The 15,198-nt window shown below is 40.6% G+C and overlaps 2 protein-coding genes across 2 annotated transcripts; one reads left to right on the plus strand and one right to left on the minus strand.

The window, feature by feature from the left end:
* Positions 1–692: 692 nt before the first annotated feature.
* Positions 693–8,842, minus strand: cdm (importin-13-like protein cdm). The gene is made up of 10 exons (XM_011503447.1): positions 8,652–8,842; positions 8,088–8,252; positions 7,812–7,994; positions 6,981–7,234; positions 6,224–6,751; positions 5,872–6,109; positions 4,943–5,443; positions 4,143–4,551; positions 2,042–2,188; positions 693–1,099 (listed from the first exon to the last, which is right to left on the minus strand). The coding sequence occupies exons 1-10, from the start codon at positions 8,793–8,795 to the stop codon at positions 849–851; spliced, it is 2,820 nt and encodes a 939-aa protein (XP_011501749.1). The 5' UTR covers positions 8,796–8,842; the 3' UTR covers positions 693–848.
* Positions 8,843–13,512: 4,670 nt separating this feature from the next.
* Positions 13,513–15,044, plus strand: LOC105365384 (uncharacterized protein C1orf50 homolog). Its single transcript, XM_011503527.1, has 4 exons — positions 13,513–13,626; positions 13,935–14,044; positions 14,125–14,343; positions 14,856–15,044. The coding sequence occupies exons 1-4, from the start codon at positions 13,554–13,556 to the stop codon at positions 15,042–15,044; spliced, it is 591 nt and encodes a 196-aa protein (XP_011501829.1). The 5' UTR covers positions 13,513–13,553.
* Positions 15,045–15,198: the final 154 nt, after the last annotated feature.

Raw genomic sequence — 15,198 nt, forward strand, 5'->3', positions numbered from 1 at the left:
TGATTCACAACCGAGGAGAACGATAGAAAAATATGTACAACAAATTGCTTCTGTAAACTTGCAAAACACATTTCTGAGATACGAATAAATAATTAAAACAAAATACATCATTTTCTTGCGAAAATCAATGTAATTTTTGCAATATATAGTCAGTTTAAGCTTGAAGTGTAACTGTAAGTGTAAGGGAGGATGAGGAGGGGAAGGCAAAAACATCCACTCATAAAACTCAATGTATATTTTTGTTCTTTGTCACCCGCACTTATTATTCTTGTATAATCTACAAAATTAAAACAAAAACGACTACCTCGTAGGATGCATTATGATGAATTTAAAGAATTTTAAGGAATGTTAGCAAAGTGAAGTAAGGTAATTTTTTTTTTTTTTTGTTTTTCTTTTCGTTAAGAAACACGTTCGTATTAATCAAGAAATGTCATAAACTACTTTTTCGAAATACATTATTTCACGACGGACGAAGCGTGCCTTAAAGAGCGCTTCGAGTCACCTGGTTTTTTTTTGTTTTTTTTTTGTTTTTTTTTTGTTTGTTTGTTTGTTTGTTTTTTTTTTTTTTAGAAAAAAAGTGTTTGCTTAAAGCTACCACATCTCAACGTACAAACTCTCAAATACGAAAATACATAATACAAATGTGATTTTAATCGAATATTTAGACGACTTGAGTTGTAGCGAGCGCTCTCTCTCTCTCTCTCTCGATTAATTTTTAAGACTCAAAACGACGACGAAAAATCTTATGCCACGGCTAATTATCTTGGTATGGAAGTAGCATGTGATTTTTATTTTTTATTTTCTCGCATTGTAAAGACATTATGTACAGATTGTAAGCTCGGTGAGTTTCACAAGCCGAGGGTCGCCTGGCGGCACTGCATACTGAACTCCCGCAGCTTGTCGCAGAGGCGGCGCTTGTTCGTGCGCTCGCGCAGCACGTCGTGCGTGAAACTCTCCTTCTGGGCTTGGGAGACAACGAGGGCGGTGCTGTCGGCGAGGGCGAGCCTCAGCCACTGTGTCGTCCACTCGAGGCAGGTTTTGTTCAGAGCCAGCAATACCTCGGCGTGTGGCTCAAGGTTATTTCGTGGCACGCTGCCCCCTGAAACGATACATTACCATCTGAATACGTAGCCCTTTGACGTGGTGCTTAATGAAATTAGGGGCCATCGGTTGCCTCTACGTCGACTATGTTGCTCAAGTGCGGTTACAAAGCGACGGGCGAAGTTTATTTATTATGTAACGCGATATAAACAACAAAGGACTGGGCTTTTTCATTTGAAAAATAAATAAGGGGTGGAGGGGGGCACTCTGTCGAATATGAATTCGCTCTCGATGAGGAGACACGGCGCACACCTATGATACATACGTTTTTGCAATTAATAATAAAATTATGTTGCTTGATTGTGTTAGTGATATAGAGGGTGGATTTAAGTGGAGAATAAGGCCAGTCAAAAGTCTTTGGTATTTTATTTAAAAGCAGTCGTATATGAGAATGTCGAATATTGATATTATAATACGGATATTCTCGACTTCTTCAATTGTTTCCACGATTTTTGTTCGTTTTTTTTTTTTTTTGTTTGCTTCACCCTCCCCCATTGTTTTCGTTAATTGCGATGTGTTTAACGCGTAATTTCGGACACATATTTTTTTTATATTTTATTTTATTTTCGTTTCGATAATTAACGATAGATGTTTGAATATTAAAATTTTAAATTAGAACGCGAGCGAATATTTTTCGTTAAATTTATTTTTTTCGTCATTTTCGTCCAAACGCGTCCTTAGCGTCACCTTAACGTTATACAATTCATTTAAGAATTAAATTCTGTCGGAACTTTGTCCAACTCGATAATAATTGAAAATATTTGAAATATTTTTTTTTTTTTTACTTTTACGTAGCATTATCGGGCATCATATCATTGGTGGGCATATTTATTAATTAACATGAATTTAATATGAAAAAGTAATTTCAAATTTTCGTCAATGGCATGCCGCCCAATCAACGATTAAACGTGGGTGTCTCGTTTATTTTGCAATTACTTACCCACACATTGTAGTATAACACAGACTAATTCTTGGCCAATGGGTTGTATGAATGTCTGCAAATGCGGACTTTGAGTTATGGCGTGAGTTAGGAAAATTCCGGCAGCTTTAACGGTACCAGTTTCTGGTAAAAGTAAACACGCTATTCCTAAAAACAAATAAATACATTGTGTTGATACGCGTTGATAAATGGTATTTTTTTTTTTATTTATTTATTTATTTTTTTTTTTTTTTGTTTTGCTCTCGTTTTTTCTTTCTTTTTTGGTAAATGGGAAAAAAATTGGGGCGGAGGGGGGGGGGAGAAAAATGAAAAAAACGAAGGAAAGGAAAGCATGTTGTTTTTGGCTTGGTATATAAAAATAAAATAAAAAGCAGCTTACACTTAACGGCTGAAATTTAACGAAACATTTCAATTTTGAAGCAAATTTGCTCTTTAACGTGACACGTCGTACTTAGATACTAATAATGATAATTAAAGTGATGAAATAACATTCGGCGCACCTTATTCTTTAGCAATAAATCATACTAATTACAATAGTCGTTGAGTCGCAGAAAGTGTAATAAAATGTCGAATAGACTTAATTATTTTTTAATTTTTGATTTGTTAATTTCAAATGCTTCAGTTGACTCATTAGCTGTGATTCGTTTTGCTTCATTAGATTGAACTTCTCCTTCAAGCTCTCGATAATACTCAAATTGTTGACAATAATGTCGTTGTAAAATGTCTTGAGCTCCTGATAAGCTTCATCGTGCTGCTTAATGAGCTTGTCCATGTGCTCGTTCTTCCTCTCTTCCACCTCCATCATTTCCATATTGTGCTTGAGGGAAAATTGCTTCTTGTACTCCGCTATCTTACTGTCGTACTTGTTCTGGATGTCTATACGATCACGATTGAAATCCTCCTTCGTCGCTTCCAACGTCTCCCTGTGCGCCAACTTGATTGCCTCGCACTGACTAAACGCCGCCAAGTTGCATTCGTTCGCTATTTTCAATTTATTTCTATGGCTCGAGTAAATTTCGTTCTTCTGTCGGAGAAAGTTGTTCTGGTGCTTCTTCAATGCCACCAAGTTCTCCACGTTCGCGTCGGCCGCTTCGTTTTGATAAGTATAAACGAGGTGTCGAAATTTCTGCCTGTACGTCAATGCCTCGTCGTCGAATTTTCTTGAATAATCTTGCATATTTTTCTCGAATATTCTGTTCATTTGCCGACATTCCTGCAACTGATGCTTCGTTATATCCCAAAATACCTGAATATTATCTCGTTCCACTTGGAAGTAATTTCTCTCCTCCCGCTCGCGCTCCAGCTCTTCCACGAGCTTAGACGCATGCACTATCAGTTGCTCCTTCGTCATATTCGACACCTCCGTATTTTTACCGATTTTCCCGGCATTTGCTTCCCCCTTCTTTGGCATTTTCAATACTTATTACAATTTTATCACAAGGAATAGTTTAAAAGCTAACGAACCCAACGTCTCGACGCCCGAAATCTACACGACTAATTTATCGATTTAATTTCCGGCACGGGGGACACGCGCGCACAGCGGTTACTTAGTTACCAAAATAAAAAATAAACAAATTAGAAAAAAAAAAAAAACAAGTCACTTGGTTACGCGTGGGTGAATAATTTCCCCAAACGCGCGCGTAACGTCAAGGTCCTTTCCGGTGGCCGGTCAACGACAGTTCACTGTACTCGCCGCTTTACGTACCACAATCTCGACACTTCAAGCAATACTCTAGTAAATGACACTACACCATTTGGCAATTAATAAATATAATTATAAAAGAGTGGAGAAGACGTGGATTAATAATAATGGACACGTTCGTTCACCTCGAAATTTTAAGATTCGCGAGTCTCGTGTGGAAACCCCCCCCCCCCCCCACCCCAAATCTTTTTTTCATCTTTTTTTCATAGAGAATTCACTAAATTTATAAATTCACTTTTATCGGGATATAATTTTTTTTTTTTTTTTTTTTTTTTTAACTTTAAGGGACCATTTGAAATTGGCCTCGTCAGTCTCCTTCTTCCTCTCTCTCTCTCTCCTTACATTTTCACATTTTTTTTTTCCCTCTCACTCGTAGCAAACACAGGAGATGAAACTAACCGCAGTGCAGCATCTCAGGTACTTGATCGGGTATCTGCAGTAGCAGTCTCGCGTTCTTCTTGCAGATCTGGGCGAGGAGGCCGAGGTAAGCCTCGAGGAGATCGGAGAGGTTGGAGAGGTTGCCGCTGACCTGGCGACAGGCGGCAACGCCGCGCAGCGTCAGGCCGCTTATCTCGCCAAAAACGGGACCGATGATGTTGTTTGGGTCCCTGCCGAACAGTAGGACCAGCTGCTTGAGGAAGGTAAGGGCCGCGGGGTGGGCTCGTATCTTGTAGGAGGCGCTGAGGATCGGGAGTAGTGGCTTAGCCTCGCGCTCCGGACAGACCAACGAGGACAGAGATTTTTGCGCGCAGTTGTGCATAGCCTCCAGAGTCGAATCCACTGTACTCCATTCCGGATGGTTCACGATCTGTTGACAAATTAAAATTAGACGTCACTTTTCTCTGTCTGTCTCTCTCTCTCTCTCTCTCTCTCTCTCTCTCTCTCTCTCTCTCTCTCTCTCATACTACTAGGAGCTTTTGATAGATTTTATATGCTCGCCGGCAATTACCGCGCTCTACCATACTTTGGACCATTATTTATTTTTTCTTTTCTCTTTGCGTTTCGAGAATCATGCAGCAATGCTCGAGCGAATCGTCTACGCCGAATTCCGAGTTTTTCCTCGATTCCTCTCCATTAGTCGGTTTTTTTTTTTTTTTTTTTTTTTTTTTGGCTATAGATAACTTATCATCACCCACGTCAATGCTTAATAATGTTGCGACAAACGCAGCTCGGGTAAAGGGCGGAGTAGCTCGACTCACCCCCTCAAATATCGGGAGAAGCGCCTCGAGGACGGCGTTGCCGATGGCGCCCTCGAGCGTCGTAAAGAACATGGTGATCATCTTGAGCTGGTTGGCAACGGCGAGCTGAGCCTCGGTTACGGGCTGCTGGAGGAGCTCCCGGAGCCTGAGCACGCAGAGGCCGAGGGTCGCCTCGAGATGGGAGAGCTGCGCCTCGGTACTCGGTAGGGAGTTGAGCAGCTTACCCGCGGCGTACATGAGCCGCAGACCCTCACCGCCACCGGGCGCCACGCCCGGCAGAATACGGCCGATGGTCTCGAGGATCGAGGGTGCCAGGGGCGCGAGGTGCTGACCGCACTCCCGGGCGATGTCCTTGAGTGCCATGCTCGCCGCGGGCGCGCTCACTGGGTCGTTGGTAAGGCCCATCACGACCAGCTGGAGGACTCGCTCGAGCCAGGGCTCGGGATGTTGGCCGATCCACTCGGCGTAGTCACCGATCGCCAAGCAGGCGCAGCACAGCACCTGCGAACTCGCGACAGCGTGAGCGCGAAATGTCCTGGTGGCGCGTGTGCCAAGGCGTCGCCACTGCCGCCACCGCCGCCACCGCCGCCGCCGTCGCCACTGCCGCCACCGCCGCCACCGCCGTCGCCGTCGCCGCCGCCGCCGCCGCCGCCGCCCACGCCACATCGACCCGCTAAATAGGGCTGTGAATTTTGCAAAAAAGAACCTTGGAGTGTGCTCGATCGAGCATTGGGAGGATCCTGTTCGTTGACGGCGGTGGTGGGAGAGATTAGAGGAGAGATCCGTCGGTCGGCATAGTGCGTTAAGCAAGCGTATTAGAATGTTCGAGCGCCGAGGCGGCACGCTACACCCCAACCCCCCACAATCATCAATTTTACCACCTTAATGTGCAAATACATGCGCACCAGGACATCAAATAATAAACTTACCTCTCTCGGGTACATCCCATATGGTATTTGGAGCATCAAGTCCATTATTGCTGCGACGTAATGGGATTCTTGAGTGCCAACGTAGTCGCAGAGGGCTTTGAACGCGTGGATGGTCGACTCGACCTCGGTCCATTTGCTCACGTCGTTGTGCGACTGACTTAATCTTTGACCAAGAAGGATAAACAGATCTTGCTGAAGGACATTGTAACAGTAGAATAACGTGTCGGCGGCATCTTGTCTGCAAACGAAGCCCGGATATCATGAGAATTTGCCGTGCGTCGTCGTCGTCGTCGTCGTCGTCGTCGTCGTCGTCGTCGTCATTGTCGTGAGATGTGACGGTTAACGGACGTACCTGTAGCACCTGAGCAGCTCGCGCTCCTCGGTAGTGCCGGCCTCGGAGGGCGAGGAGGGTAGGGTCGCCTTCTTAAGCAGTGCCTGCGCCAGTCTCGCGTAGATGGGCTTGAGGGCGAAGGTTGCCTGCCTGTCGAAGGGCTGATCGAGGGTGGCGAGGTCGTCCTGCAGCGCGTACCAGAAGCCAAACGGTATGCAGCTGCGCCTCTCGTCGATGGGGTAACGGCCCTCCTGTTCCGAGCACTCGAGGAGGAACTCGATGAGCTGCTCGGCGATCCACTTTTGTTGCTCGGTGCAGCCGACGTTGCTCGAGAGGGCGAGGAGGAATGCGCGGCTGTGAGCCTCGCCAAAGGCCGTGAGGATCTCATAATATTGCTTGGCGCCGAGCTCCTTCACCATGCATATGAGGCTCTCGGCCCATTCCCAGAATAGCTGGGGCCGCTTGTAGAGCTCCGTGTGCGTTACTACCATGGTGAGACACTCCCTGATCACCTCCCAGCTTCGGGAATTCTCGCCCTCGATCTCCTCCCTGCCGTGGCATTTTGTCGCTTTAATTCGGCTGCGCGCGGTTGTGTCGAAAGTGGCGCGAAAGAGGTCGCCAAGGACGTTAATAACAAATAATACGATCGCGCTTTTAAGTCGCCAGTGGCGCGCGCGTGCCTTGGACTCACGAGTCGCAGGGGAAGGGTTAAGGTTGTTGGCGAAGAAGTTGAGGAGGAAGCGAAAATTACATGGTCGGTACAAGCATAATTAATTACCTGTTTGGTATGAATCGAGCTGCAGCGATAAGAAGATGTGGATATATTTGTCCAATTGTATTCAGTGGTAATTGACCGAGTTTTAACCAAGAAAGTGTGCACTCGATACCTGACAGGTACAAGGCATTACTGTTGCTATCGTTCATTTGAGTACAAGTGGAGAAGATTTGCTGAAGGAGCCACGAAGTTTTGCACCAATTATTAAGAATGCTTTCGCGTAGTTTTAATTGCTTCACGCCTTGACGCCGGTCGAACTATTAAAATGAGGAGAAAAGGAAAAAAATTAACGAATACAGTTTGAGCACTCCTATCTGAAATAAATGGCCTGCGTCTATGATTACGTTGGTATTATTATTTGTACTATTATTATTATTATTTGTATTATTATTTGTATTATTATTAATAAAAGTATTGTTATTAAAAGAAACTCATGCATAATGATATTGGCCGGCGAACGCGTCCAGCTACGTTTAGACTCGAGCTTTGTTAGCGATGATGCATAAAAAAATAATGTCACGCGAGTCGACTGATTCAAGATGGGCTTTGTGAATCGATGATGAATTAAGAGGAATACGTGCGAATATCGAATATGAATTGAAAGACTCGAGCAGCGGCGAGTAGTAATAATTGGTATCTCTCCGCTTTTCTCGCGCATGCCAATTGCGCGTCGCACGACGCACGAAATTTGCAGGGCCCGTTGGCCTCGAGGAGCTGTCGAGCTCGGAGAGAAAAGAATCTTGTAGCCACCGCTTGACTTTACTTTATCGTTTGGTAAAATTTGCTTGGAATCTAAAATTATGCATTGGTTCTTTAAAATATAATCAGCAACACCATCGCTTGTTTGTATAGAAATGGGAGAACATTTACTTCTCTTGGGATTGCTTCGAGCACCCTTAGAAACAGGCTCACGGTCGTTGGCGAATTGTACGGCAAAATTTCTATCAACTCCTCGACCATACACTTTCCTTTATCTTCCATCTGCGACATACTACAGTTGGCCATGAAAGCGGCTAACTAAAATTGTTACGACAGATATAGCGAGGCGCAATGAGAGAGGTTTGAGCTAAAGGGTCCGTTGAGCACGGACCTACATCGAAGCCTACTCACCACCTGGCACAGCCTTAACAATACAATTTTTGAAGTTCCGGGACACTCTAGGACCTCGAGTATTCGAGCTCGTAGACCCGGGTATTCCGACTTTGGCACTTCCTCCCATTGCTTCGAGATTTTTGTGTACAACGTAGTCGCAGCAAAGAATTGCACTTCCCCCGACTGAAACAAACGTTACAATTTATCTTAATATATACAGCTGTGTAATACCTCTAATCCGTAGGCTCGATCGTTGACTCGACACCAGGTGCTTACCCACCTCCCATAAAATATCAACAGCCAACGACGGGCAACCGCGACCTTTATGACGACCTTTATAAAATGTGTCTTTTACGAGCGGCGGTACACCCGGACTAAGCAGCGGGAAGCCAACTATCATCGACCCACGAGCCTCGTAAAAAAAAGCTATGACTACGTCGAAGGGACGCACTCGTCGAGTTAACGATCGGGCGCTTACAGCAAACTCGCGCAAGGCCCTGCTTCGTCAAAGGCACTGGCAAGCAAAATTGAAAGCTTTATACGGTCTCTCGACCGATAACGTCGACATTCCAAGCATCATACTTTGGACGAGTCCAGCAACTGCCACACGAAAGTCCAGGCTTCCGGTGAGGCCTGCACCTGCAGCAGCCACGAATGCGCATCGTTGTCACCGGAGGCGTAAAATCGTTTCACCGCATCCTCAACGGTCGTTGCATGATCCATCATCCGATCCGCGTTGAAACCTCAGCGAGCTGATCACCGTAGCGCCCCCAATCAACCAACGATTCCTACTCTGAAATCAACAAACAAACGTTAATGGTCAGAAGGGGATGCACACGACCTCGGTCCCATCGGACCCTCAAATCAAACAACCATTTACGGCCATTCGAACGCAGCGCGGCCCAGCCGAGTTCCATAATAACGGACAATCGTCGATTAATAACCCTCGGTAATATCCATCCGATCAATCAGTCATCGGACCTTTCTCTCTCTCTCTCTCACTCTCACACTCTCATTCACTCGCTCTGTCTCTGTCTCTCTCACCCTGTAAACACTAGAAACGCCGTGACACGGGGGACAAGTAGGCTGGCGCGCGATCTCGCCTCCTCCCGTCTGAAGTCTGCGGTTGGTGGTCGCCGACGCCGCCACCGCCTCGGAACCCCCGACAAACACAGATACATCGCCGCTCCCGGTCACAGCGACTCCGTGTCGCGATCGAAGCGCTACCCAACGGGCCTACCGCCACTCTGCCAATCCCCCAGCCCCTCCGCGTCGCGCCCAACCCACGCCGCCCACCGTGATCCCGTCGCTGCGCGAATACCCGGGAATTTCAAAGCGAAGCCCCGTGACGACGAGCAGACTGCGCTCTCGCGTACTACTTGGACTGCTTGGACTATTTGCACTTTGCCGGTGGGCGCGTGGTTGGGCGACAATGTGGCGGAGAGCGGGTATGGGAGACCGGGCCGGCCGATTCCCGTCCCGACGAAGCTTCAAAACATACATACGTGCATACACAGCGGCTGTGTCAGGCGCTTTTATTAAGAATGATAATGGCGCGACGGGGAAGAGTCGTCGTGGTAGGAAGGAGATTAAAAAACCGGCCAACGAGGGAGTGAGAGAATCGGGCGATATTATGAAAATAAGTGGAGGATGGAAGATATCGAGGCTCGTCGGATTGTCTCGGTATTGTTGTTTACGCTCGCATAATAATATCGGCTAGAGAGCGAGGAGGGATCGCGTTAACCTTGAATTCGGAAGATGAAGGAACGACGTATGTATTCCAAGGCACTTTTGTCTTACTTTTGGCTTACTTTTGGTGCTTTATGAACTTGGCACGGCTCAAGGATTATTATTATTATTATTATTATTGTTGTTGTTGTTGTTGTTGTCGTCGTTATTGTTGTTATTGTTGTTGGTATTATTATTATTATTATTATTATTATTATTATTATTATCGAATTATTATCAACGAATTATTATCGAATTATTATCGAACGCTCGTTGGACACGACGTTCGAGACGTTGGATTTGGATTTGAAGAAAGTCTGCTTAATGGATGTTAATGTCTGGCATTTAAGAAGCTGGAGTAAGATCGAGACAAAAGTGATAAAGAGTAAATAAGCAATTTTCGTGAAAATTATCTTACCCCAGCGATTGTCCCGCGTATGTCGAGGAGAAATTAGTAAAATAGCCAGACGACTCGTAGCGTGCTCGACATTATAATTAATATAATTATAGATTGGTAAAACGGTTAGAGATAGCCAATGCAAACTGCAACGCTCGAAATTTGAAAAATTTAATATAATCGAATAGTCGTTTACGCATCATGGAAAGCTAATAAAGAAACAAGAATTATAAAAATCCGTCATTCTCGCACTATATTCTTGTATAAATGATCAAGGTGAAAAATAAAAAAATTAATATGAAATAAATAAAGAATAAGAAACAAACAAATTCTATAATTTCATAAAAACAATTGTTATTTTCTATTTACGTTTATTGTACATTCAAAAGATGCGCGCCAGCCGATCGTGTCATCGAATTGCAATAGCAACTGGCAGACATGAAAACGATGATATTTAAGAGGAGATGAGAAGGAGATGAGAATTTTGATAAAAGATCAACAACTTTACCAATATGGCTAGGAGATTATAATTAATAATTAATTTGACGTCGAAGTAGCGGTGCGAGGAAACGCGTGAACACGAATTTTTAAGAACTTTCACGCGAAGAAGTTTCAAGAACGAAAATTACTCTTGACTCTTCTTCTTCTTCTTCTTCTTCTTCTTCTAGCTCAGTTTTCTTTATGATATAATTTACAATGTTAATACATGGTAGCCCGATTAATTTAATAAGAAATAAATTGATACACTCGATGGCGGTATATATGATAATGTATCGAGATTACTTAACTAACCCTTTATGAATCGCGAAATACAACGATCGACTTTTTCATTAGCGTTGCCGTTTATTTATAATGCTTATGACTGTCCTAAAATAGTTTTATAATGTATATCAAATGCAAGTTAGGATAAGAAAGAGAATAGGAGATAGAAGCTCGTATCAACAGCTTCTATGCCACTTCTCGCCACGCCTTGGACGTCATTATGCCGTTTCAACTCCGAGAATAAAAAAAAAAAAAAAAAAAAAAAAAAAAAAAAAAAAAAAAAAATAAAATGTAATATAGAAAAGTCGAGAATGTTTTTATTTTTCCACGACATTATCATCCTATTGCTTTCGATTGCCGTTGACTTTAATCCCCATTTACATCCACCACCGCATTCGACCTTCGCGTAAAAAAGCACCGTAATAACAATAATAATGATAATGATAATGATAATGATAATGATAATAATAATAATAATAACAACAACAACAACAACATAATTGAGATAATATTGTTTTTAATAGTCGCAGCCTAAAAATGGTCGATTGAGTTGCCTAGTTAAGCCAGCGACATTAAATACCAATAAATGGCCCATTCGTCTACTTTGACAACCATAGAGCCGATGTATTCCTTCCTCGTTAACATTGGCATTGCATTCCAAGCGTAAATTATAAAATATAAAATTGATCGTCGTAAAGTAAATCCAACGGAGGTAATTATGTAAAAACAAACAAAAAAGAAGAAAAAATTATCGAACCCATCAAGAAGCATTAATACAAGTATACTTAAACTTTACACAAAATTAATAGTTTAAAGTTTGTAATTAATGCTTTATGCACTACTCGTTGATATGGAGGATATTATCAGGTCAGGTCAATGATGGACTTGTGCAACTGTGCCGTGCCGATATGCTTCGCGATCATATTATCAATTGAAAGGACTATGCAACTTTTCAAAACTTTCATTACCAATCCCATTTCAAACATTTCACTTGTCTATGGGGGATTAGTTATTATTATTATTATTATTATTATTATTATTATTATTATTACTATTTTTTTTTTTTAACGGCGCGTGCCGTCACTTTTCACTACTCGGTACTCGGTACTCGGTACTCTCCTAGTCACCCCTTAATCGCTGCCTCATCGCGTCATCAGACAACCAACCGAATTCCTATTTAACACATTAAAAGATTAATTAATTAATAGTTGCGAGCGTTTAATTGCATTATTAATCATCGATGCGCACGCGAACTTAATCGATCTAAATCAATCTCAAGCCGTAGGCATTTATTGGAATGCTCTTGCGAATCGCTTCTTCGCAAATGGCCAAATTTAGTTTTCCTCGCTTCTCGATAAATAAATCAACGTTAATCGTCAGATTGTTTATTCGCTAATCGCTTAATGCAAAACAAATTTCTGCCGATCTTATCTCTTGTTTTGTTAATTTTAAATTTCAAAATCTATTCTCCCCTTATAAGTATGCACAATGTGCATCTAAACGAGCGACGATCACATTATTGCAATAAAAAAAAGAAAAAGAAAAAGAAAAAAGAAGAGAAAAAAAACAATATTTTTTACGCTTAATTTAATCAAGAATCATTCGACATTCTAATGAAAGCCATTATTAAAATATTTTTATTTTAAAATATACAAAATTATCATGTAATGGAGAATACGTTATCGCGCGTAGAGTATATGTTATTCCCAACCTTCGTCGAGCCTATAAATTTTATTAAACAATAATAATTGCATAGATGCATTGACAGACGATCATATAGAATTTCAAACTGGACATTTTCATTATTAATCGCGCGAATTTATCGTCTATACTGTTCATACGATCATTTTCTCAACCAAAGGAAAGTTTATCCCAAGCATCAACCAACAATTCAATTCAATTTGCTATAAAGTAAAGGAACAGAAAATTGCTCAAAGTAACGAAAGTGATAATACGTGATAGCAAGTAATAAAACGCTTGATATATATATATATATATATATATATATATATATATATATATATATATATATATATAACAGCACGTGATGGGAAATTTGCAAAAGTAAGCATTTTCACAAGCTTTAACAATTCATTAAGCGATGGCCCCTACTACCCCGAGTTTCTTTTTAATCGGAATTCTCCTATCTACCGTCGCCTACGTTCATTATTTATAAATAATTTGGCTGAACGAATCGTGGATGAATAATCGAAATTGTCAATGAAAAATATTAAAAAATAAAAAAATTCTTAATAATAATGATGAAATCATGAAGATGTAACGTTGTTTAGAACGAAGTGACAGATTACGGGAATCTTTGTTCCCGTGACAGTTTATTGATAATGTGATAAATAGAGAAGCGTGTTTTTAACATTTGCTGATAAGTTTTCAATAAAAATTAGAATCTTCTCATTGATGTAAAGTTTGTGTCTCTTCATGTAATATAGGTTATGTTGCCTTATCGTTTACAGCCATTAAAGTTGTATATTTTAATAGGAGTTTGTTGATTTGAATTTTTATTTATTTATTATTATTATTTTTTTTTTTTATTTTATTCGCGTCAAAGCTATATTATAAATATAAATAATTTTATATTTATGATTTTCAAGCCTTTGAAACGCCCTTTAAATACAACGGCAATGGATATTGTCAATTGTATTCCAAATAAAGGTAAATTAATTAATTTCATTCATAATGTTGCTCGCATAGAATTTATATGTTATAATTTATATTAAAACAAACTGTCGTTATAAAGATATTCGTTACGTTAAACGAGCAAATACATTTGCAGAATAGAATTAGAAAAAAGGCAATTAAGACACAGATCTTTTTTTTAAGTATTTTTATAAATAATTTCTAGTCCTATGATATAAATTAATGAATTATAAGAAGAAGTGCAATCGACTATTTAAATGTTTAAATAAATGTGTGTTTCAGTAGTTTTTCATGTTTTGTTTTTGTTTGTCTCTTAACGTTAGTTCCTTCAATAGACAGACGTTCAACGCAAGAAATTGACGTTCTCCAGGCAGAAGCTCGTCGTTTAAAGTCTCTGAATAATGCGGCAGAAATTGCCAAAGAAATTGAACTGGTACGCCAATGCATAAATGATTTATTAAAAGAAAAAAAAAAAAAAAAAAAAAAATTCAAGATTGTTTATTTAACTTTTAGGCTGATAAGTTTTTAAAAACTAATTCATGCTCCAAGTTACAAGTAATCGCAGAACAAATGCGTTTTTTACGCAAACAGGCAGAGCAAATACTCTTAGAAGCGAAAAGGAATACTTTTATGCATCGTGTAGCGTGCAATTTTACCAAACAACCTGGCAAAATTTATCATCTTTTTCAACGAGAATCTGGAGAGTTGTATTTTTCAATGCTTAGTCCAGAGGTTATTAATTTATTACATTTTTTTTAATCCTTCCTTCCTTAATTATGTGCATTGACGTGCGTGAATTTTTATGAACAATAATTCACAGATAATAATCTGTTTGTTACTATAGAATTTAAAGTTGCTATTTCTGCGTGCTTATGTTGTTTTAATTAAATATATATACATATATGCTTGCTGACAAACATGATAATATTAATAACAGAAATTAGATTAATTTAATTTGTGAAAAAAATCAATTTCCAAAGCTTTTCTGCGCATAAAGCAATTTCTCAATAAATGAGATTCCAAAGTATTCCAAATAATATAGACCGGCCATTGATTTTTTTTCACAAATTAAATTTAATTTTATTGCATCGATATGTCGCAGTAATTAATTACATTTTTTTATAAGCAATATATCATTTTCTAATTCTTAAAGCATTTTGTCCTCACAATATCCAGTTGTAAATCAGCATAGTCGACGCTACAATTTAACGATATGAAGTGATGTGAAAAATATTTTGTTTCAGGAATGGAGCGATTTCTATCCACAACAGACTTATAAAGGGTCTTTTAGACTAGAAAATGATAGCACGTGGACAGCGCTATCCAACACTCACATTAAAGACAAAGAACTCGGAGCGATTGATAATGCTTATCAAAAAGCTGAGAATCCAAGTGCCTTTATAACTGAATACATGTGCATCGATAACAATTGACCATTGGATTTCTGCATTAATCAGTTTCATCATAAAATCATTTCGATGCTGGCTATAATGTTAATTTAATTAATCGTAAAATAGCGACAACTATTTGCAGGAACTAAATAGTACTTAATCAATTTGTTATCAACAGTCCGTTATCTCTGCCTTA

The sequence above is a fragment of the Ceratosolen solmsi genome, unplaced genomic scaffold (genome assembly GCF_000503995.2).
Source record: "Ceratosolen solmsi marchali unplaced genomic scaffold, CerSol_1.0 scaffold33, whole genome shotgun sequence".
Taxonomy (NCBI): domain Eukaryota; kingdom Metazoa; phylum Arthropoda; class Insecta; order Hymenoptera; family Agaonidae; genus Ceratosolen; species Ceratosolen solmsi.